Source organism: Nicotiana tabacum, chromosome 19 (assembly GCF_000715075.1).
Source record: "Nicotiana tabacum cultivar K326 chromosome 19, ASM71507v2, whole genome shotgun sequence".
Taxonomy (NCBI): Eukaryota; Viridiplantae; Streptophyta; class Magnoliopsida; order Solanales; family Solanaceae; genus Nicotiana; species Nicotiana tabacum.
Genome location: NC_134098.1, coordinates 121502655 through 121524345, shown reverse-complemented (window position 1 = coordinate 121524345; position 21691 = coordinate 121502655). Strand labels below are relative to the sequence as shown.

Genomic DNA, 21691 nt, shown 5'->3' with positions numbered 1-21691 from the left:
TGAATCTCAACACAACTTTTCATCCACAGATTGATGGACAAGCCGAGCGCACAATTCAGATGCTCGAGGATATGTGTACGAGCATATGTGTTGGATTTTAAAAGAAGTTGGGATGAACATCTACCTCTTATTGAGTTTGCATATAATAACAGTTACCACTCCAGTATCCAGATGGCTCCGTACGAGGCTTTGTATGGGCGTAAGTACATATCTCCTGTAGGGGGGTTTGATGTTGGAGAATCTAGGTTACATGGGCCAGACCTAATTCAGTAGGCCGTAGAGAAAGTAAAGCTTATCCAGGAGTGACTGTTGACAGCTCAGAGTCACCAGAAGTCATATTCTGACGTGCGGCGATGAGACTTAGAGTTCGAGGTTAATGACTGGGTATTCTTAAAGGTATCCCCTATGAAGGGCGTGATGAGGTTTGGCAAGAAAGGCAAGCTTAGCCTACGGTATATTGGGCCTTACAGGATTATTCAGAGAGTGGGTCAAGTAGCTTATGAGTTAGAATTGCCCTCAGAATTGGAGTCAGTCCATCCGGTTTTTCACGTATCTATGCTACGGAAGTGCATTGGCGATCCTACTATAGTGGTGTCCACAGATGATGTATAGATTACGGAGGACTTGTCATACAAGGAAATTCCAGTTGCCATCTTAGACCGACAAATTCGCAAGCTACGAAATAAGGAGGTAGCCTCCGTGAAGGTTTTATGGAGAAGCAATAATGTGGAAGAGATGACATGGGAAGCGGAGGAAGAAATGAAGTATAAATACCCCCACCTATTTCAAACTGAAGATATGGCTCGAGATGGGATACTACAGTACAACTCTATTCAGGCTAGTAGGTCATCAGGTAAGCTCTTATTTTCTGACTTTCAGTATTTATGATTTACGGCTCTTTGAGGCAAAGTGTTATTATTTATAGACATTGGCCATGTGTGGCATGCATAGTATGTTTTCTGGCTGTATGCAGGTTGGTTATAGTCTAGTGTACGGAGGAAACTCTACCAAAAGTTTTCCAAAGTCTCTAAAAGTAAACATTCGAGGACGAATGTTCTCAAGGGGGGAATGATGTTACACCCTATATTTTCGTACATAAAACTGCGTCGTGAGCAAACTAATATAGGACCCAAAAAAAAAATGAGATCATCTTTGAAAATATATAAAGCAAGTTAATCATGTTACCTTGGAAGTTACAAATATTGAAGATCATGAACAACAAGTACAAAGAGGGTTGGAAGGTTCAGAAGCTAAAGGAATTGAAGAAAATAATATTTCATCGAAAGCCAACAAGTTGGGAATGTTATAGCATGTATTTTTGGGGCGAGACCGGGTGTTTAACATGATAAGGAGGTTATATTATGAGTTATGTTATTCGTATGATAGTCGTGTGTTATATTTTGAAGTCAAGCGAGTGGTGGAACAAAAGTCGATGAAAGTCATCACAAGTTACGTTCATACGTTTTACTAAAACTTTGGGTCGAATGTAACTGCAATTTTCTCTCAATATACTTAGAGTTATGGGGTTTTCCACCCATTAAAATAAAGATCTATGAGTCTAGTTTCCAACGCATTAAACTGTTTGTCAATACGATATCGGAGTAGAGAGATATGGGCATTTTTGCGAAACTGCGCAGTCTATCACCTACTTGCTTAAACGAGAATCCAAAACTGGGCCAATTCGGGTCGTCCAAAATTGGGCCAGTTCGGGTCATTCAAAGAGGCCTTTTTAAAGGCCTACCCCCTTCATATATTAGGATGATAATAGGTCAAGATAACCAGGCTTAATATCTGCAAAAATCCTCCCAAAAATTTTCCACAAACCCCAATTGATTTTCTCTCCCTTTCAAGTTCTAATTGGAGGTAAAGCCTAGAGTTTGAAGAACCAAGATAGGAGCTAAGTTATCCCACAAATAAGGTAAGTTTACTGCTCTCTTTCATCCATTATTTACAGTTGTAGATGCATGGTAAGTTGTTCTATATTTGTAAGAACTCACGGGACGGTGATCGGAAGGCGTGAGTTCGAGTTATTCACTTATAGCAGACTGTTTTATGGATTGTTTTGTGGACTGTTTGGTGTTGCTGTTGGGCTGCGTGATTTACTACTATTTTGTGGAGTTTTGGAGGAGGAAGGGTGTGGAGAAACACCACATAAATGCAGGATGTTGGGCTGGTCGTTCGTCGTAATATTTTCGGGGTTGTTGACACTACTACGGTGGTCGTTTTATGTATGAAGAGATTGGGGTGTGTTGGGCTATTTTGTAGTATTGTGTGGTGTACATAATTTTGAAAAATAATGTATATATATTATTATTATTGTTTTTGGTATTGTTGGTATTATCTTGAATTTGGAGGAAGTAAGGATTATAGGGGAGATGTTGTCCGTTTTAATACAAAATAAACATGTCGTTCGTTGTGCGATAGTTATACGTTTCATAACTTAATGATAGTATTATTATCGTTGTTGTAGATTAAGGTGAGAATATGCGAGTTCAACTTGGTGATTGGAAAGAGTGTGATAAGGTATGTTAAGGCTAAACCTTCCTTCATTTTGGCATGATCTCGTAGCTACATGTGTTAGTAATGAGACATAAAGAGAAGTTCGTATTTATGAATTTATTCACATTATTCTAGTCTCATAAGTTACAATATTATTCCTTATCGAGACTCTAGATTCAATTTAGTATTGTCTTCTTCCAGTCAAGAGAGAAGCAAGCCTATATATACAGTATTACAGTATTCTCATTATCATCGAGCTATAATCGATGGGCAGGCCCCTATTGGGCAACCTCTAATCAGATGGAAAGTTATATACCGAGCCTACTGTGGCCGGGCGCCTATGAGCGAGCCCAGCATGGTCGAGATACATAGCCTAGTATGGTCGAGCGCCTATGAGCGAGCCTACTACGGCAGAGCAGTTATATATACCGAGCCTTATAAGGTCGGACAATTATTTTACTTACTATATTGAAGGAGTTGAGTCAGTATTAACAGATAAGTATATCTCCAGATCATCTTTGACTCTCAATTACTTTCAGTTATTATATTATCAGTTCAGTTTCAACTTTCAGTTAAGTTATTGCCTTATATACTCGGTACATTATTTTGTACTGACGTCCCTTTTCTAGGGACATTGCATTTCATGCGTGCAGGTTCAGATAGATAGACGGGTAGACCTCCTCAGTAGGTATTTTCCAGAGTTCAGCCTGATCGGTAAGCTCCACGTCCTTCGGAGTTATCAGGTCTAGGTTTTTGTGTATATCTTCTGTATGTATATATATATGTTATGGGTAGGTCGGGGCCCTGTTCCGATCACAATATATCCATCAGTAGAGGCTTGTAGACATATCCTATCAGTTAGTGCACTATGTTGGGCTTGTAGGCCTGATATGTATATTTTGGTAGTTTGTCAGTTGTAGTAGTTATGACGGCCTTGTCGGCCCAACTTTATATTAATATTTAGTCAGCGCTAGTTTCCATTCAGTTTTATATTTTGCTTCGCAAATTGTCTTGCAAGGTGGCCCCATGGCCAAATTATGACATTATATGTTCAGAGTCCCCTAGTCGCAATTTGGTACACCAGGTTAGTTGAGACACCGAGTGCCAGTCTCGCTCCCAGGTCGGGGCGTGGAAAATACCTACTAGCTTTCTACCTTAATCTTCGACTTCAACACCCTTCTATCTAGGGCCATGTCCTCAGTCAACTCCAGTTGCGCCATGTCCCACCTAATAACCTCCCCCCAAAACTTCTTAGGCCTATCTCTGCCTCTCCCAATACCCACTGAGGCTAACCTCTCGCACCTTCTGACTGGGGCTTCTATGCTTCTCTTCATAATATGTCCGAACCATCTTAACCTCGCTTTCCGCTTCTTATTCTCCATAGGGGCTACTCCCACCTTGTCCTGAATAAACTTCATTCCTAATTTTATCCAACCTGGTATGCCCACACATCCACCTTAACATCCTTATCTCATCTACTTTTAACGGGATAATACTTTGCTCCATACAACATAGTCGGTCTAACTACAACCTTGTAGAACTTGCCTTTAGGTCTCAGCGGCACATCCTTATCATACAAAACACCGAAAGTGAGCCACCACTTCATCCATCCTGCTCCGATACGGTACATGACATCCTCATCAACCTCCCCGTTACCTTGTATTATAGATCCAAGGTACTTGAAACTATCTCTTTTGGGGATGACTTGTGTATCAAGCCTCACCTCCATATCAGCTTCCTGCGTAGCATTGTTGAACTTACACTCCAAGTATTCTATTTTGGTCCTGTTCAACTTGAAAACCTTAGACTCAAGGGTCTTCCTCCAGACCTCCAGCCTCTTGTCAACACCACCCTACAAATTGTTTCTTTCGATCCAAAATTTATTCTTTTATTTTTTTTTAAAGTTTAGTGTATCTAACCTAACAAATTCAGAAATGAGGAAAGGGTAATCTTTTAAATTATACTGCTAAAGGTTTCTCCTTTATTAATGGTTGGAGGGTACATGATGCATTTTGATAACATTTTAAAGTAGTTATGATTTTTTTTCTTTTCTTGTTTGGATGGCCAAGACACTATAGCTGATTTGTATTTTATATATTTCATGCCATTGTATTGTTTAGTTATTGTGTTGGATATATGGTTAATATTTCTATTTTTATAGGATTTTAAATACATAGTTCATATTCTTTTTGTTGTTATGATATCTTGTAATCGATAGAATACTTAAATATTTAATGGACCTATGTCTTACTCTATAGTAAGTAATATGGCATATTTTGACCACAAGTCATCAAAAATATCGTGCATACTAAATAGTGTTCATTAACACTATTGAACTCTAAATTGTTAATATCAACAAAATATATAGGAAGGTATATTTTCCGCAAAATAAATATGAAAGTATATGTGCGTTTGAAATAGATGGATCATACATATAATATTGTTAAAATAAGCAATTTACTAATTTTATAACAATTCTTACGTTATTTTTTTTTCTTGCATTACTATTGACAGCATGACAACCTATATACTATTATGTATCATATGAATAATCCATGTATTAATTATCATGTATAACTAGTCCTTGAACTAAACTACCCCTAAAACAAATTAGAGACCTTGCCCAAAAAAAATATTTATATTCACCAAGTAATAGTATGACTACTAATCAAAAGCACATGGGCCAAAATATACCAGCAGTGATACAGCCCGTTGAGTCTAGGGCACTACCCAGCCCAAGAAAAGCCCACTAAGATCCAAACCTAAGATATAAAACCTCGCTTACCTAGGGTTCATGGTACAATCCTTTTGCTGCTGCAATCGTCTGAGGCTTCAGTGTGATTTTTCTCCGTTTTCCCCTCTTCTTCCAGCAGCCATGGTATTTTCTCTTACGATATCAAAGTTCATTATCACTTCTCATTCCTCTCGAAGTTTCTAATGCATTTTTCAATTTGTTTTTTTTTTCAGATTATTTCAGAGAAGAACCGTAGAGAGATCTCCAAATACCTCTTCCAAGGTTAGTATCTCTGAATCTCTGTACATCCTTCTAGAAGCTTCATTTTCTGATGTAATTTTTTTGATGATATTGTAGAGGGAGTTTGCTATGCGAAGAAGGACTATAACTTGGCGAAGCATCCATTAATCGATGTGCCGAACCTACAGGTGATTAAGCTGATGCAGAGCTTCAAATCTAAGGAGTACGTTCGCGAGACATTCGCTTGGATGCACTACTACTGGTACCTTACAAATGATGGTATTGAGTTCCTCAGGACTTACCTTAACCTTCCTTCTGAAATTGTGCCTGCTACTTTGAAAAAATCTGCTAAGCCTCTTGGTCGTCCCATGGGTGGACCTCCTGGCGATCGTCCCCGGTAATTTACCTATTCATTTTGTCTGCCTTGTTTGAAACTGAGATTTTGTGTGTGTATTTGTCGGGGGATTAACTGTATGTGTGTTATTCATTGGATATATGCAGTGGACCACCAAGGTTCGAGGGTGATAGGCCAAGGTTCGGCGACAGGGAAGGGTATCGTGCTGGACCAAGAGGTCCACCTGGTGAGTTTGGAGGTGAAAAAGGTGGAGCTCCAGCTGACTATCAGCCTGCTTTCAGGGTAATTGTTCTTATCTTTTTAAAAATTTTAAATCCCTAAAAAAATTCAGTTTGTTTAGCTTATCAGTTGTGGCATTTAATTTATTTCCTTCTTGTTTTGAGGAAAAAAATTTAGTTCATGTTGATTGTATCAGGATTCATTTGTTATGTCTGTGTAAAGGTAATGGGTTGATTTTGCCAATGTTGCCTTTAGGGGTGTTCATGGTTCGATTTACGTCGGTTTTTCCCTAAAAAGAAACCAAACCAAGTAAGTTGGTTTTTCAAATATTGGAACCAAACCAATTAAGTCGGTGTTTTATTGATTCGGTTTTTATCGGTTTTTCGATTTTTTCGGTTATTTATCATTTTTTTAATATGAGACATACACTACCAAACGCATATTCCGGCGACTACATTTTCAACGTAACACTATCAAACTAATTGCCCTTTGATAAATCTATCATTTACCAAGATATATTGAATATAATTGACTCAAATAGTGATGAGTAATTTAAGTACTCAATTAAAAATTAATTATTTTTAACATTAAATAAATTCTTGTACTTAGCAAAAGAAAACTATCAATCAAACTAGAAGATAAAGAATGAGATTATTATAATAGCAAAGAACTAGACCAAAAATACAAATGACTAATATGTACCATAAAATTTCAGAAACTTTATATAAAAATATACATATATATAAGTGTAATAATCAATAATAAATTTATATAGCTACTTTTATAGTCGGTTTGGTTCGGTTTTTTAGGTTATTTTTTTATTAAAACCAAACTAAATTTGACCGTTTTTAAAATTTAAAACCAAAACCAAACTAAACCTAAAAAGTATCGGTTTTTTTAGTCGGTTTGGTTCGGTTTTCGGTTTTTCGATTTTTTATGAACACCCCTAGTTGCCTTGTTGCCATGTTATTTATGAACTGTTGTTTCTTGTGGTTGACCTTGTTTCCCTTAAATGTATTATTTTAGTTGCCAAATGAAACAGACTTGAAGCTTTAGAGTAACAATATTATCTGTGAATGCTCGAGTTTAGTGGCCCTGCTTTTGTTCAACCTCATTTTCCCCGTCCCTATGTTATCCCTCTCAAATGCTACACTTTTAGGTGTCTTTCATAGCTATGCTTATCATTTAAAAAAAGGAGAGGAGAAAGTTTCTCCAGTGTTTGTTTGGTCTATTTTATTTTGCTTTGTTGGGTATTTGCATCTCTGTGAATTTCGCAGAATTTCATTTATTGGCATGTTACCTGCTCAGAGAAGTATCTTAGGTTTTAACTAGAGTTTTCTGCAATTTTTTGGCTGAGTAGTTTTGTTTTTTGATCATACTGGTGTTCAGTTCCAACTTTTGTTACTTTACGTAGTTGATGAATGAATAAATATTGATTCATTTGACATACTGATCATTAATTTATTATGTCTATAGTTGAGATAATATATTTAGATGAATTTCCATTAGAGTTGTTTTTTCCAAGTCTAAACTATCAAGCTATACTTGCAGGGTTCTGGTGGAAGACCTGGATTTGGTCGTGGATCTGGAGGTTTTGGTGGTGCACCCCCTAGTTCAAGCTTCTCTTAAATCCTTGCTATCTTAGGCTAGGTGGTGGTTGCAATTTTGATTATCAGATGTTGGAAACACTTGGTTGTTCATTTTCTTGTCAAACTTAAAATTCCAAGCTGGGCAAGTTTATCTTTATGGATCTTTAGAGAATTATAAGTTTTTACTTCTGTTTCTTGACCGTTTTTGATTTTGTGTTATTGAGATATACTTGCAATTCGTGTTATTTGAAATTGAAAATCTCTGGACAATGTTATCTTGGTGAAACAGCACTAGATTTTATCATTTTCCCTGTCAAAACATGAGGTAGGGATATAATACCACTATTAGGGGTCGTTTGGTACGCGGACTAAATAATTCTGGGATTGTAAAATAATCCAAATAGGATATCCTGGATCAAGTCACGGTATAAATTTATATCGCTAACCAAACATGATATGGATTTAATCCTACATCTTATCCCACCTTATCATTTTCAAGTTGTTACTTTTGTACTGTACCTTAGGGGTGTTTAGCTGGCCGGTTGGGATAAACGTTGCGGGCTGCGTTAGCGGGCTGTAATTTTTCAGAGTTTTTTTTTGGTCCGTCGGGTTTGGGCTTAGCGGGTTGTTAGCGGGCCGTGGATTTTTATTTTTTTTTAAAGTAAATTTTATTTTTCTTATTCAATGTTATTGATACGTAGGTGTTTGTAAACTTTTAAGGCTTAGAATTAAACTTTTAAGTTTAAAATTTGAAATTTGAATTTTATAATGTTAAAATTAAAATTTGAAAGTAAGTGGCTACAAAAAATTATTTAATAAGACCTATATGTAAGGATCAAGCTCCGAAGACGGTCATTTGATATTTTTATTGAATAATATATAATACTTCAAATTAAGTTGGTTCTTTTTTGATTTTGTTATTTTTGAATTTGCAAATTAAAATTTTACAACAATTATAAAAAATAAATAGTACATCATATGCTTTGCATCATTTTTGTAAGTTTATCCATGTCAACATTAGGTTTTTGGTTTCCGGCATCGGTTGAATCGGAACCATAAACCATTATATCTTCAATTTCTTGGTCCTCCACTTCATCTACCTCGTCACGCCCTTGATTTCGTCGTTCTGATTTTATCCAATCTCTGAAGCACACTTGAATTTCCAAAGCGTTGCTACCCAATGAATGACGGGTATCTCCTAGTTGCTGCCTTGCTTGGCTAAATGCGCTCTCTGATACGACTGTTGAAATCGACACATTTAGCACGTCTCGAGCCATGGCCGAAAGAACAGAAAATTGATTTGAGTTGCTCCTCCACCAACCCAATGGTAGAAATTCCTTTGTGCGAGGCTCTGCTGACTTTTGCAAGTAGAATTGAAGTTCATTGTTATTCCTGCTACTGGTTTGTTGATGGCTTGATGCTCCCTTATTGTAGACCAAATCAAATAATCTTCAACACCATCATTATCATCCAAAGCACTGGTCCTAGATGTTGAAACTGAGCTTCAAGGAATATTTGCATCTACAACAGAAGAAGCATCAACAATGTTAGCATAATAATTATATAATGTTTCTAAATGTTTGTGTAGATAAGAAATACAAGTGTCAATATCAGGAGTTTAAGTTGGTCCATAAAAAAAAATTAATAAACGGGCTGAACCGGGCTGTAGCCCGTTAACAACCCGTTAACGGGTTAACGGGCTGAACCGGATTGTAGCCCGTTAACAACCCGATAACGGGTTAACGGGCTTAACGGGTTTCGGTGCACCGATATCAAAAAATTATTCGTTTTAAACCGCTCCCTGCCCAACTCGTCCCAGCCCGCCCCCACGCTATACTACCGGGTTGGACCGGGCTATAAACGGTCAGCCCGGCCCGATTAACAGGTATACTGTACCTTCTATCCTGAACAAAGTCTGGTAGCCAATAGGATGTGAAATAATAAAGGGGTAGACACATCAGAATTCTGGTTTGGGCGTGTATATTTATTCAAGTTAAAATGTGATTTTCTTATAAGAATATACTTTTTGTAAACTTTTACCAATATTTTTCCAATTGAAGGTTTTGTCAAAAACCCAGCTGCTGCTTATTTCAGTTTATTTTCAACTTCAAAATTTCTGCTTCCAGCATCTTAATAGTGTCCAGCTGTTTGGAATAGCTTACGTTCTCCACAGCTCTACTTGATGGAGCTGATTAAAACTAAAAGAAAAAGTGTCACTTGATGGAAATTTAGTTTGGCCTCTGTTAAACCAACTAAAAGTTCCCAAATTAGCTAGTTTTACATACTTTCTCGGACATCGTCCTCGGTCTGTCATGTTACAACTTGTCCCTTGCATCGCTTCATCCTCTTATAAATTGATTTCATTCAAAACCTTGGTCAAGGGTCTATTCCTTTTTACCTTTCCTATGGAAGTGTCAATTTTAGTTTCCTTTTTAAGGTAATGGTTGTTATCCCCGTACTTTATTGAAGTCCATTAGAAGGACTTTTGTGCGTGTACCAGAAATGTCGGATTTTACTTCTCCTAATTTTGGTTAACTCAACTTCAGGCAATTAGATAGGAGAGGCGGGAGTTGGTTGATATAGAATATTTGGCTATTGCTCAACTTGGACTTGGGATTGGGACTCAGATTGATTAAGAAAAGTGGCACTCGAACTTTTTGCATCGTATCTACTTGAACTTCGCACGACGAGAGTCGCTCGTGTGATGCTAATTTAAACTGAATCAAAACCTCTGGCCACTAACTATTATTGATGAAACCGTTCCAAGATTAAGATCAGTCGTGAACTAATCGATGTCTCCATTGGACCAGTAATTTATCATAGTAGCTTTAGTCCGTCAAAACTATGCAGAAAATATAAATTCTAAGAGCCTAATATAAAACATTTGAGCTATTCCTTAACATTCATACAATTTTCCAGATTGCACTTGGAGAAAGCATATAAACAATAAGTGGATTTTCATTTAACTCGAAGTGGTGTTTCACAGGAATACTTAAGCAGTTGTGGGATCCAAACAAGCAAAAAGAAAAGAACGCAGCTGAAGAAATTAGTGTATAACGTTAAATAAAATGACCAAAAAATGAGTTATAAGTTCCACCATACAATTAAAAGAAAAGAAAAAAAGGAAAAAGGAGGGGGAAAGTTTCACTCTACAATCTAGTAATCCAAAATAAGTAATGTGTTCGCTCTTCAATCTACAATTCATCGTAAGACTCCTCATCACCTGCTGCTGAATTTGCAGAACTTCCACCACTCTTCTCATAGGCCTGCCTTATGACAGGATTGCATACATCTTCCAGCTCTTTCATTTTCTCATCATAGTCTTCCTTCTCCGCGTTTTGGTTATCATCCATCCACTCCATAGCTTCCTTAAGAGCGCTCTCAATCTTCTCTTTGTCATCAGAATCTATCTTCTCCGCGAGCTTGTCATTGATTGTGTTCTTCATGTTGTAAACGTATGTTTCGAGCTTGTTACGAGAATCCACCTTCTCCCTTACCTTTCTATCTTCCTCTGCAAACTCCTCTGCCTCCTTCAACATTCTATCAATTTCTTCTTGGCTTAGACGCGACTTGTCGCTAGTGATGGTTATGGATTTGGACTTCTTAGCTGCTTTGTCTTGTGCTGTCACTTGTAGAATTCCATTCTCATCAATCTCAAAGCTCACCTCAATCTGTGGCACTCCCCTACAAAAGATTTTGAAAAGTTAACTTGAATCATAAATTCCAATAATCATAACATAGATAGTTTTTCTTTTTGCTACTTCTCAATTCTCATGCTTCTAAGTTAATTTTTGTTCAACTTACCTTGGAGCAGGAGGTATACCAGACAAGTCAAAGCTTCCAAGTTCACGACAATCCTTTGTCAAGCTTCTTTCACCTTCATATACCTAAAGATATCCACAAGAAAATGAAATTATGTACTAATTCTTATGCCCTAAGAACAATGGCAACCTACAATTCTGTTTGACATCAAAGAATTGCTGAAATTGTAGTTACCTTAATTGATACAGATGTTTGTTGGTCTTGATAGGTGGTGAAAACTTGAGTTTTCTTGACAGGAATCCTACTGTTTCTGGGAATCAACTTTGTCATAACACCACCCACTGTCTCAATTCCCAGACTTAATGGAGTCACATCAAGCAACAAAAGATCTGTTAAAAAAATGAATATCAAAACCAAAATATGATATGATCCTAATATTGAAAAGAAAAAGATTTGCTTCTGTTAAATCAGAGAAGAACATGATCATGTTACCTTTGGTTTCTTCCCCTCCTTCACCACCAAGTATTGCTCCTTGTACTGCTGCTCCATAAGCTACAGCTTCGTCCGGATTAACACCCTTGTTAGGTTCTTTCCCATCAAAGAAATCCTTCAAGAGCTGTTGCACCTTTGGAATTCGAGTACTCCCACCAACGAGCACGAGTTCATCAATATCCGTCTTCTTCAAATTTGCATCCTCTAATGCCTTCTTGACTGGACCCATTGTCTTCTTGAACAAATCCATGTTCAACTCCTCGAATCTCGCCCTTGTTAACGGCTCAGAGAAGTCAATACCATCAAAAAGAGACTCGATTTCAATGCGTACTTGGTGCTGGTTACTTAAGGCCCTCTTAGCTCTCTCACATTCCTTTCTAAGTTTTCCTAGAGCTTTCTTGTCATTACTAATATCCTTGCTATATTTTCTTTTAATCAACTTGATGAAATAGTCCATTAGTCTGTGATCAAAATCCTCTCCTCCTAAGTGAGTGTTACCATTGGTTGCTAGTACCTCAAAAACACCATTGTCAATGCTAAGTATGCTAACATCAAATGTGCCACCACCAAGATCATACACCAATATGTTCTGCTCTTTCCCTTTCTTGTCCAATCCATAGGCTATTGCAGCTGCGGTAGGCTCGTTTATTATCCTTACTACATTCAACCCTGCTATGGCGCCAGCATCCTTAGTTGCTTGCCTTTGCGCATCATTAAAATAAGCTACATTCAAACAAAATTACTCGATCAGCCAACAAAAAAAGAACGACAACTATTTCATGATCAAAGAGGAATTAATATCACAGTTGTAGCAATTAAATATACCTGGAACGGTGATGACAGCGTGTTTAATCGACTTCCCTAGATATGCCTCAGCTGTTTCCTTCATTTTTTGCAAGATCATAGCGCTAATTTCTTCTGGGCTAAACTTTTTAACTTCACCATCTTTAATCTTCACTTGTACATAAGGCTTGCCATCTTTGTTCACAACTTCAAAAGGCAACATCTTAATAATTTTTTGAACTTCTGGATCATCAAACCTACCAAACAACAACAACAAATCAAATCAGGATTCCAAAAATCTCAAACAAACACAACTTTAAAAAGAAAATTTATAGTTGATTCAAAACTTACTTCCTTCCAATGAGCCTTTTAACATCATATATAGTACGTTCCGGGTTAAGAGCTGCTTGATTCTTTGCAGCTTCTCCAATTAATCTCTCAGTATCAGTGAATGCAACCCATGAAGGGGTGATTCGATTCCCTTGGTCGTTTGCTATGATCTCGACATTATTCTCTCCTTTGTATACACCCACACAAGAATATGTTGTCCCTAAATCAATTCCAATCACTGTTCCAAGATTCTGTTTCTGATTTTTCTCTGCTGCTAGTGTTACTTCTAAGCAAAATTCTTCCAAAACATAAATGAAAATCGTCAGTTCATCATGTAGTAAAATTCAACTTATCTTAGAGAAAAGTCATACGTATTTGAATCAGTTAAGACCAAGAACGTTCAGCAATTAGACATATCGACAACCTAAGTACCTAACTACAATTAAATATATCAGGAAAATTGTGACGTTAATCCGGTCATAGTAAAGCCATCATTCCAGATGAACAGAACAAGCTTTCAACAAAATTTTACGATTTTATAGAAAAACACTGATTTTAAAGCGCACGTCAGTCTCTAGTTTTTTTCCTCTCTCTTTTCGTCAGTACGAGAATTTAAGAATATCAAAAGTAATGCTAGTTTAGAGACAAGGTGACTACTAGCAACACAAGAAACAGAGAAGAAAATATAGACAAAATCATTTGTAAGCGAAGAAATTACAAAAGGATAGGTATTTCAACCGTAAGACAAACTTGTGCATGTTTATGTTAAGCAACAAGAATAACGAGGTAGTATTAAGGAGCCAGGAAAAAAAAAAAACTTGTAAAGGAATAAGTGGAAGATAATCACCTGAAACAAAAAGAAGCAAAATCACGAATGCTAAGTTTTTAAAATCCTTTGAACGTCGACCCATTCTCTTAATTTCTTCTTTCTTGTTTGATGAATTATGAACAATGAAGGAAGAGAGAAGAGTGAAGAGGCTATATATAGTTGAGGGTCGTGACCGTGAGGAAAATTCAGTTCGAGTTGGTTTAGGTTTGATGACAAGAAGCTAGAGTGTTCTCTCCAATAGTAGAGCAAGTTAGACTTAATATGCTGTTCTTTGCTTCAATTGTATTTTACATTTGAAGGCTAACACGTGGCGTTCTGTTCGGTTAATCAGAGTCCGCGAATGTTCTTGATTTATTGAGCACGTAGGATAATATAAAGTCCTTTCCCATAAAGGATAAAAGTAAATATTGGCTCTTTCTTTTGTTTTCTTTAAATACATAAGGCACTCTGAGAGATAATAAATTAAGGAGGTAATTTTCAATTAAAGACCCAATCTGTGTAGGTTACCAAGTGGCATAGTCTTGGTTTCAATTTGTGTAGATCCCAATTTACAAGTTCCATTCGGTCTAAGAATCAAATTTTGGGGGAAAATAAAAAATGGCTTATTTACAACTGGTAATTGAAAAATACTCATAATTTTAAAAGTAATCAAAATTTAGTCACTTTTTCATGTAAAGATAAAATCTGAATAAAAATATCATTAAAAATCTAGAAAAATTTCAGCATATTATACTGGAGTTCGAATTTTTTTACATATGACACAGTGGCGGATCCAAGATTTCAAAGTCATGGGTGCTCGTCGGAGAGAGTTCTGAAAGAAGACGGTAAAAGAATTAAGCTATGGGTGCTCACTCAATAGTTATTTAAAATTTTTGCTAATTGCCTATGTAAATATATTAAATTCGGGTAAAGACAATGGGTGCTTGAGCACCCACAACTCTCCATGTAGATCCGCCATTGATATGAGATTCCAACATAATGTGCTGGAATTCCAACATAATATACTGGAAGTTTAAATGTAGAAACTCCATAATCCAGCATATGTGACTACTTTTCAATGACTTTGCAAACACTGACTATTTTTTGATTACCGGTCTGAAAGCTGGCTAGCCCATGCTATTTTCACCAAATTTTGTTGTCAAAATGGCATGACATAAAATTGCATGGGGCGCCCTATTTGGTCGCCCCTTTTTAACTTATACCCGTTTTGTTTTTCCGTTTGCATCCATACCCATTTTTTTGTTAAAAGTATTTTAAAAAGACGATTTTGCCCTTCTTTAATAAAAGACTATTGACAAACTGCAGGACAAAAACTTAAGCATGTTTAGGCTGATGTTTTAGTAAATAAACTAAAAATCTTTAGCTTGTTTAGACTGACGTTTCAGATAAAACTCAGGACAAAACTGTAGACTGTGTTACAAAACTTCAGCATGTTTTGATATGGAGTTTTAGCAAATGAACTAAATAACTTCAGCATGCATTAACAAAAACTCTTTAGAAAATTACATACTTCAAGACAAAAACTTAAGCATGTTTAGTCTGAAGTTTTAGCAAATGAACTAAATAACTTCAGCATGTTTTGTCTGAAATTTTAGCAAATGAACTAAATAACTTCAGCATGCATTAGCAAAAACTCATTAGAAAATTACATACTACAAGACAAAAACTTAAGCATGTTTAGTATGAAATTTTAGCAAGTGAACTAAAAAACTTAAGCATGTTTAGTCTTAAGTTTTAGCAAATTAACTAAAAAACTTAAGCATGTTTAGTATGAAGTTTTAGCAAATGAACTAAAAAACTTAAGCATGTTTAGTCTGAAGTTTTAGCAAATGAACTAAATAACTTAAGCATGTTTAGTCTGAAGTTTTAGCAAATGAACTAAATAACTTAAGCATGTTTAGTCTGAAGTTTTAGCAAATGAACTAAATAACTTAAGCATGTTTAGTCTGAAGTTTTAGCAAATGAACTAAATAACTTAAGCATGTTTAGTCTGAAATTTTAGCAAATAAATTAAATAACTTAAGCATGTTTAGTCTGAAATTTTAGCAAATGAACTAAATAACTTCAGTATGTTTAGACTGAAGTTTCGGATAAAACTCATAACAAAACTGTAGACTTGTAGGATAAATAACTTCAGCATGCATTAGCATGAAGTTTTAGCTTCAATGTGAAATAACTTCATGCTATATTAGCTAGAGTTGTTGATTTGCTCAAATATTTGCACAATTTCTCAAACATTGATGGTAATACCGTATAATTGTTTGCTTTTTGATATTCACTGGGAAATCGGTCATCTCAATTCTTACGGTGGTTGGTAATACTATATATTCTTAAAGAAATGGAACAAAGAATTCAAAATGAGATCATCTCTCCTAGTCATTGAATTGTGTAGATAAGAACTGTTACTCCTTTTAATTCTTTTCCAGGAAGTTTCAGGATTGCCAACTTCTTTGAAGCGGGAAACACGTCCAGCACCTTCTCCTGATGTAATGGGAGAATCCTCAAGGACATGTACCTCAAGACTGGATAAAGCAGACAGTTTTCGAGGCTTAATGTATGATGCAGGTTTTATATCTTTTGTCAGGGGTATAATTGTCATATTATTACGAATTTTTTGTCAGCTGGCTACCAAATCAATAATTTTTAAAAATTGGGTATAGGTTAAAAGGTGACACAAATATAGGATACGACTGCAAACCCCCCACCATTTTTATGGATAGTTATTGAAAAATAGCTAGTATTTGCAAAATTATTAAAAAATAGTCATTATTTAATGCAAAGATAAAATCTGGACAAAAGTATCTAGCTGAAATACGGAAGTTCGAGCATAATATGTTGGATTATGGAACTCCTGCGTATATACTGAAATTTTTCGGATTTTTAAGGGTGCTTTTGTTCAGAATTTATTTTCACATGAAAAAATGGGTAAATTTTGATTAATTTTGTAACTGCTGGCTATTTCTGATTTTTCCCCCCATTTTGTTTCACTTTCAATTTAGGCCCTGATGAATATCCTTGTAATAAAATATTTAATTTGGTTACGTCATTATACTTCATTTGCCTAAAATTGTGTTAAATGTGTTTTTTATCAAATAAAATTTAATGTCTATTACTCGCCTGGTTGTTCACTTCCGCTGACAATAATGATTTGGTAGTGTGATTATGAATATAAAAGCTGGATATAAATCCATATATTTATGAGTTTATTGGCATTTATCAGGCTTTTATTAGTTGATGTACTAGTTATATGGGAATTATGAATGTAAGTAGCGTTATACGGTGAATAATATGATATTGTAATGCGATACATAATGGATTGTTATATCACAGATATAACAATGACAAAAACGTTATATAAGGATTACTTATTTTAAGGGTGTTTTCTATCTTTAAGTATATTTATTCATGTACTACTAATACATGCATTTTTATTTTATATTATATCTCATATAAAAAAATATCTAAATATCGATACAAATTATGCGGGTATTAAGCTTAATACAACCAGTAAAAAGCATTAGGTAAAGCAGAGAGATTGTTTTTTGTATGCGTTCCTTGGACAAAAACATAGTCGAAATCCAGTTCAAGCTGCTGAGCAATTTTTATTGATGTAGAAAGGAGTCAATATTCTTCTTCTAAATACATCCCTTCAAATTCTGCATTGACAACTAAGCCTACGAGTGCATGTCAGAAATCAGAAATCCTAATTTAGATAAATGATGATATCTACTGTCTGCTGGACACAGTTTTCTTGTTGATTTTAATTGGCCTCGTCCTCGTGGAATCTGAATCCTTCCATTTCATAAGGGGAATATTTTCTATGGATTTGGATCAGTACTATAAGTTCAAAAGGGAATATCATTCTCGACCTTTCTCTTTTGCCTGTTTACTTTTTTTCATTGAGTTGTGGTAGAGATGGTCAGGTTATGCTATTTTGACTCGTTTCGAGCAAATAGTTTGATTGGTCATTTTAAGTTCAACTCGTTGGATAATGTCAAGGAATGATCATAACCCAATCCCTTTGAACTTGGACAGGTTACTAAAAGTGGAATGGCTTTGTTACCTCTAAGTTTTGGTTTCCACACTGATGACCTTATTTGTACACTGTTATTCATTATAAGTACAAACTTCTTGAGGCAAATAACTTTTGAATTCTTGATACAAAATCTTACACAATAGTTGAATTGTTAAAAGAAGAAACATATAGAAACTATTAACACACACAGCCTATCGAAATGGAGCTAAAGGGTTAGGACTATTGGGAGTTTTTGAGCTTCTAAGCTCTTTGCATACATGATCTAACATGCCCAAGAAATCTCTCACAATGACAAAAATCCGGAGAGGGTTGGATTCATCTTTGCTCACATTTCCATGGAAGTATTCTGTGACTTCTCTAACACGTAATAGAACTCGATTCTCGTCTTCCTGCAATTCCCTTAGTTTCCTTTCTGCATAATTCAAGAATGCTGTCATTGAGTGCACAAAGTTACCACCATTCTTTTCAACTGCAGGCAAGTCATTTGTTACTAGTGCTTTTATCTTGTTCATTCCTTCTGATAGATTTGAGACTGAACTTGCTATGACATCCAAGTCCATTGTGGCTGTTTTCTTTACATTGCATAGCTCAGTTCCTAGACCAGAAACAAGATCAAGACCCATCCTTTTGTAGTCTTCTTCTCTGTCTTGGATAGTTTTACTCTTGCGTTTCTGGTCTATCTTTCCCATAATGCTTTGGGATACTTTCAAGCCTTCTGATCGAATGATTTCTTGAACGACAAAATGAAGTAGTGTGGTTTTTCCATCAGTTCCTTTCACGTCGGATAGTTTAAGTAGTGCATCCAGTTTGAATGCTCTAGCTCCTCCTCTTATCGTCCCAATGTTCATTCTGTTTCCAGTTTTCAACACTGCTTCTAGCAATTTTAAGAACAGTCGGCTTGATCTGAGTTCCTTGCACGCCTCCTGAGACAGTAAAATTTTACAATTTTAGTCACTTTAATATATTAAAGTAAGAAAAGTTTCTTGTTGTTTGCTGGTTACCTCTAGCATTGAGAAAAACTTCTTGAGAAGATGAACGTCATCATCAAATGTCTCGCGATAAAGCATGGCTTCAATTCTCAAGAATGCAAATGGAACCTTAAGCATTGCCATTACAAACTTCTCAGCTGACCCTAGTTCATTGATATCTCCTTTATAACTTGAGAGTTTGTCCTCTTCTTCTTTAGTAGGTACCATCTTAGCTAGACCCTCCAGTTGTGGCAAAGACAATCCATTTCCTGTTGTGAAATTTAAATCTTATAATTGTCATGAAAGAAACAGAAAGGGAGCTGAAAGTGAGAATTGCTTTACCTTTTATTAGTGCTTCACAAACTTGTTCTACAGTCACACCCAAAGCTTTGGATAGTATGCTTATGTTCTGTAGTCTTTTAGGATCAAGAACATGCTTGCTTGGAGATGGAGTTTTGCTTTTCCCTCCGTCGGTCTTCATTGAATTGTGCAGATTGTAACCAAAAAGCGACTCAATCATTTCCTCATCAAATCTGTTCCATGACCATAAATTTGTAAATGGATACTGTGGAGTTGGTAACAAACATGAGTAATAACATTCTGATCTTTACAAGGAAAAAAGATGTAATCTTACTCGAACGAGCTTGGTCTCAGCTTGTCCCAAACAGTCTTGCGGTCTGATGCAGCTCTTACTTTGTCCCAGTGAAGTGGTTTCAATTTTGGTAGTGGACTTCCATCTTTGCCTACTACCAAGTGTGGGAAAGGCAAACACGGTGGAGGTGGCGGACCTTTTGAAGAATTAGTACTACTTCCTTTTGCAAATGGAGGAGGACAAGGTGGGGGAGGAATTCCTCCAGCAGGATTAGCCTGATTTGGAGGTGATTGTGACAAATCATTTTCTGTACTTTGGTTTGATCCTGAAGAAGAATCTGAATTTCTAATAGATGATTCAATATGCAATGGAGCATGACTCAGAACTTTAGCCTTCATTTTCACTGAAGAAGCTGTAGACCAACAGGGAGATTGTGGTGGAAATGAAGGCAAAGGGGGCGGTGGAGGCGGTGGGGGTGGAGTTGACAAATGTGCTGAGGAGGATGTAGAACAATGTGATACTTTTGATTGATCTTGAGGCATAAATTCTGAGGTATCAATAAGACTACTAGCTGAAACATTGGATAGTCTAGTACTAGACGAACACGAATTACACAAAGAATGAAATAATTCATCATCATCTGATGAATGAGCTTCCTCAGGAACTATTTTGTTATCAGTGGAAGGGTTATAATCATCAATTTCACACTTCGCTGAATCAGCACTCTCATAAATACACACAATTTCTCCAACACTTGAACATTTATTATCATCATCAGGCTTTGACACACTGATTTCCTGCTGCGGTTCTGCTTTCTCACTCAATGTACTGTTTGCTATAGTTTCACTTGAGTAAATCTTTTCAGTTACTACAGAAGTTTGTTTTAAGCAAATTGGTTCTGATGATTCTAGAGCAACTTCTAGTGAATCAAGGTAAAAAAGGTCAGGGCCTGGATCAGAACTTACCTTCTTCACTGAATTCTGAGAACTAGCATACCTTGATCTACATACACTTCCTGCTTCACTGCTGAATAGTGAAACTGATCTTGTTGTTTTCTTTCTTTGTTTTCTGAACTTTTTGCAGCCACAGAAAAGGGCAATAGCACACAATGCAGTTGAAATCCCAGCAGAAACAAGAACAGCTGCTAAAACTTTAGTAGTAGTATTTTTTCTCCTTTTCTCCTTTATCCTGAGACCAGCTGGGATAAAGGGAATGTGATGAGAGTGTCGGTGAGAATGTCGATGAATCCGTGGTGCCGAAGCTGGAGCTTCAGGTGCAATTGAAGGTGCTGGAGAAGGTGAAGGTGATGTTGAAATATATGCAAAATCACCATTTCTTGAGTTGAAGTTCCTCAGTCCAAGTAAAGTTCTGAACTTTTCCACAATAAAGACTTGCTTTTCTCCAGAGATCTTCCCACTTTCACTTTCTTTGCCATCCCCATTTTTGTCCAAATAATGTAGCTCTTTAAAACCATGAATACTAGTCAAGTACTTTGCAGCATTCAATGAGACATCACCAAACAAAATGTGTGTACAGCAAAAAGATACGAGAATGAAAGTGATAATGAAGAGAAAGTGTAGAAGAATCCTAGAACCATGATAATGTCCCATGTTCTTGAATCCTAAATCATGAAACAAATCATCCAACTTTATACAATATAAATTCACCCCAACATCCTTTTTTCTTTGTGATTAAATATGTACTAGTAAACCAACGTTTTTATTTAAGGAAGTGGAAGCAGCAGCAGAAGAGAAGAAGAAGAAGAAGAAGTCTTTATTGCTACTCCAAGGAACCCCTGAGTTTGGCAGTTGTAGGTGTACTGGACCTTCTTTATTTTCTTTCCTGTTTTTGTCCTTTCTTACCTCTTCTCTCTCTCCTCTCCCTCCATTAATTCTCCCTGCTGAATACTGTTAATAGTAAGCACATCACTTCTCTTTTATACACTTATGTTCATGCTTACTTTTTCAGTCTGTTTTTATGTCTTTATCTAATTCTTTAGAATCTCTAACTAAATAACCTAAGAAAATTATGATTCTTTTGTTGATCTGCATAATTCATTAAGTATCCTTCTGCTAATTTGTTACAGTCCAAGGATTTGAAAGTAGTTTCATGTTGGAAATCTAGGCTTTTTGGAGCTAAAAGTTATGGTTTTAATCTAAAATTGTGGTAGGTCCCAATTGGTTGGACTTGCCTTACATCATAGGAAGGTGACAATTTATTATATGCAAGAAAGATAACATATATCTTCCATCACTTTCTCATG

General features: G+C 36.2%; 3 protein-coding genes across 3 annotated transcripts; 1 reads left to right on the top strand and 2 right to left on the bottom strand.

Annotated features, from left to right (window-relative positions):
• The first annotated feature begins 5224 nt into the window (after positions 1 to 5224).
• Positions 5225 to 7922, top strand: LOC107780640 (small ribosomal subunit protein eS10z-like). The gene is made up of 5 exons (XM_016601199.2): positions 5225 to 5377; positions 5467 to 5515; positions 5591 to 5870; positions 5975 to 6110; positions 7599 to 7922. Exons 1-5 carry the CDS (start codon positions 5294 to 5296, stop codon positions 7674 to 7676), a joined length of 627 nt encoding a protein of 208 aa, XP_016456685.1. The 5' UTR covers positions 5225 to 5293; the 3' UTR covers positions 7677 to 7922.
• A 2752-nt stretch (positions 7923 to 10674) lies between these two features.
• Positions 10675 to 14075, bottom strand: LOC107780639 (luminal-binding protein 5-like). Its single transcript, XM_016601198.2, has 7 exons — positions 13851 to 14075; positions 13025 to 13301; positions 12716 to 12930; positions 11891 to 12613; positions 11633 to 11787; positions 11441 to 11523; positions 10675 to 11320 (listed from the first exon to the last, which is right to left on the bottom strand). Exons 1-7 carry the CDS (start codon positions 13912 to 13914, stop codon positions 10831 to 10833), a joined length of 2007 nt encoding a protein of 668 aa, XP_016456684.1. The 5' UTR covers positions 13915 to 14075; the 3' UTR covers positions 10675 to 10830.
• Positions 14076 to 17942: 3867 nt separating this feature from the next.
• LOC107780638 (formin-like protein 11) lies at positions 17943 to 21316 on the bottom strand. Its single transcript, XM_016601197.2, has 4 exons — positions 19471 to 21316; positions 19179 to 19369; positions 18870 to 19105; positions 17943 to 18791 (listed from the first exon to the last, which is right to left on the bottom strand). Exons 1-4 carry the CDS (start codon positions 21036 to 21038, stop codon positions 18060 to 18062), a joined length of 2727 nt encoding a protein of 908 aa, XP_016456683.1. The 5' UTR covers positions 21039 to 21316; the 3' UTR covers positions 17943 to 18059.
• Between the last annotated feature and the right edge of the window lie 375 nt (positions 21317 to 21691).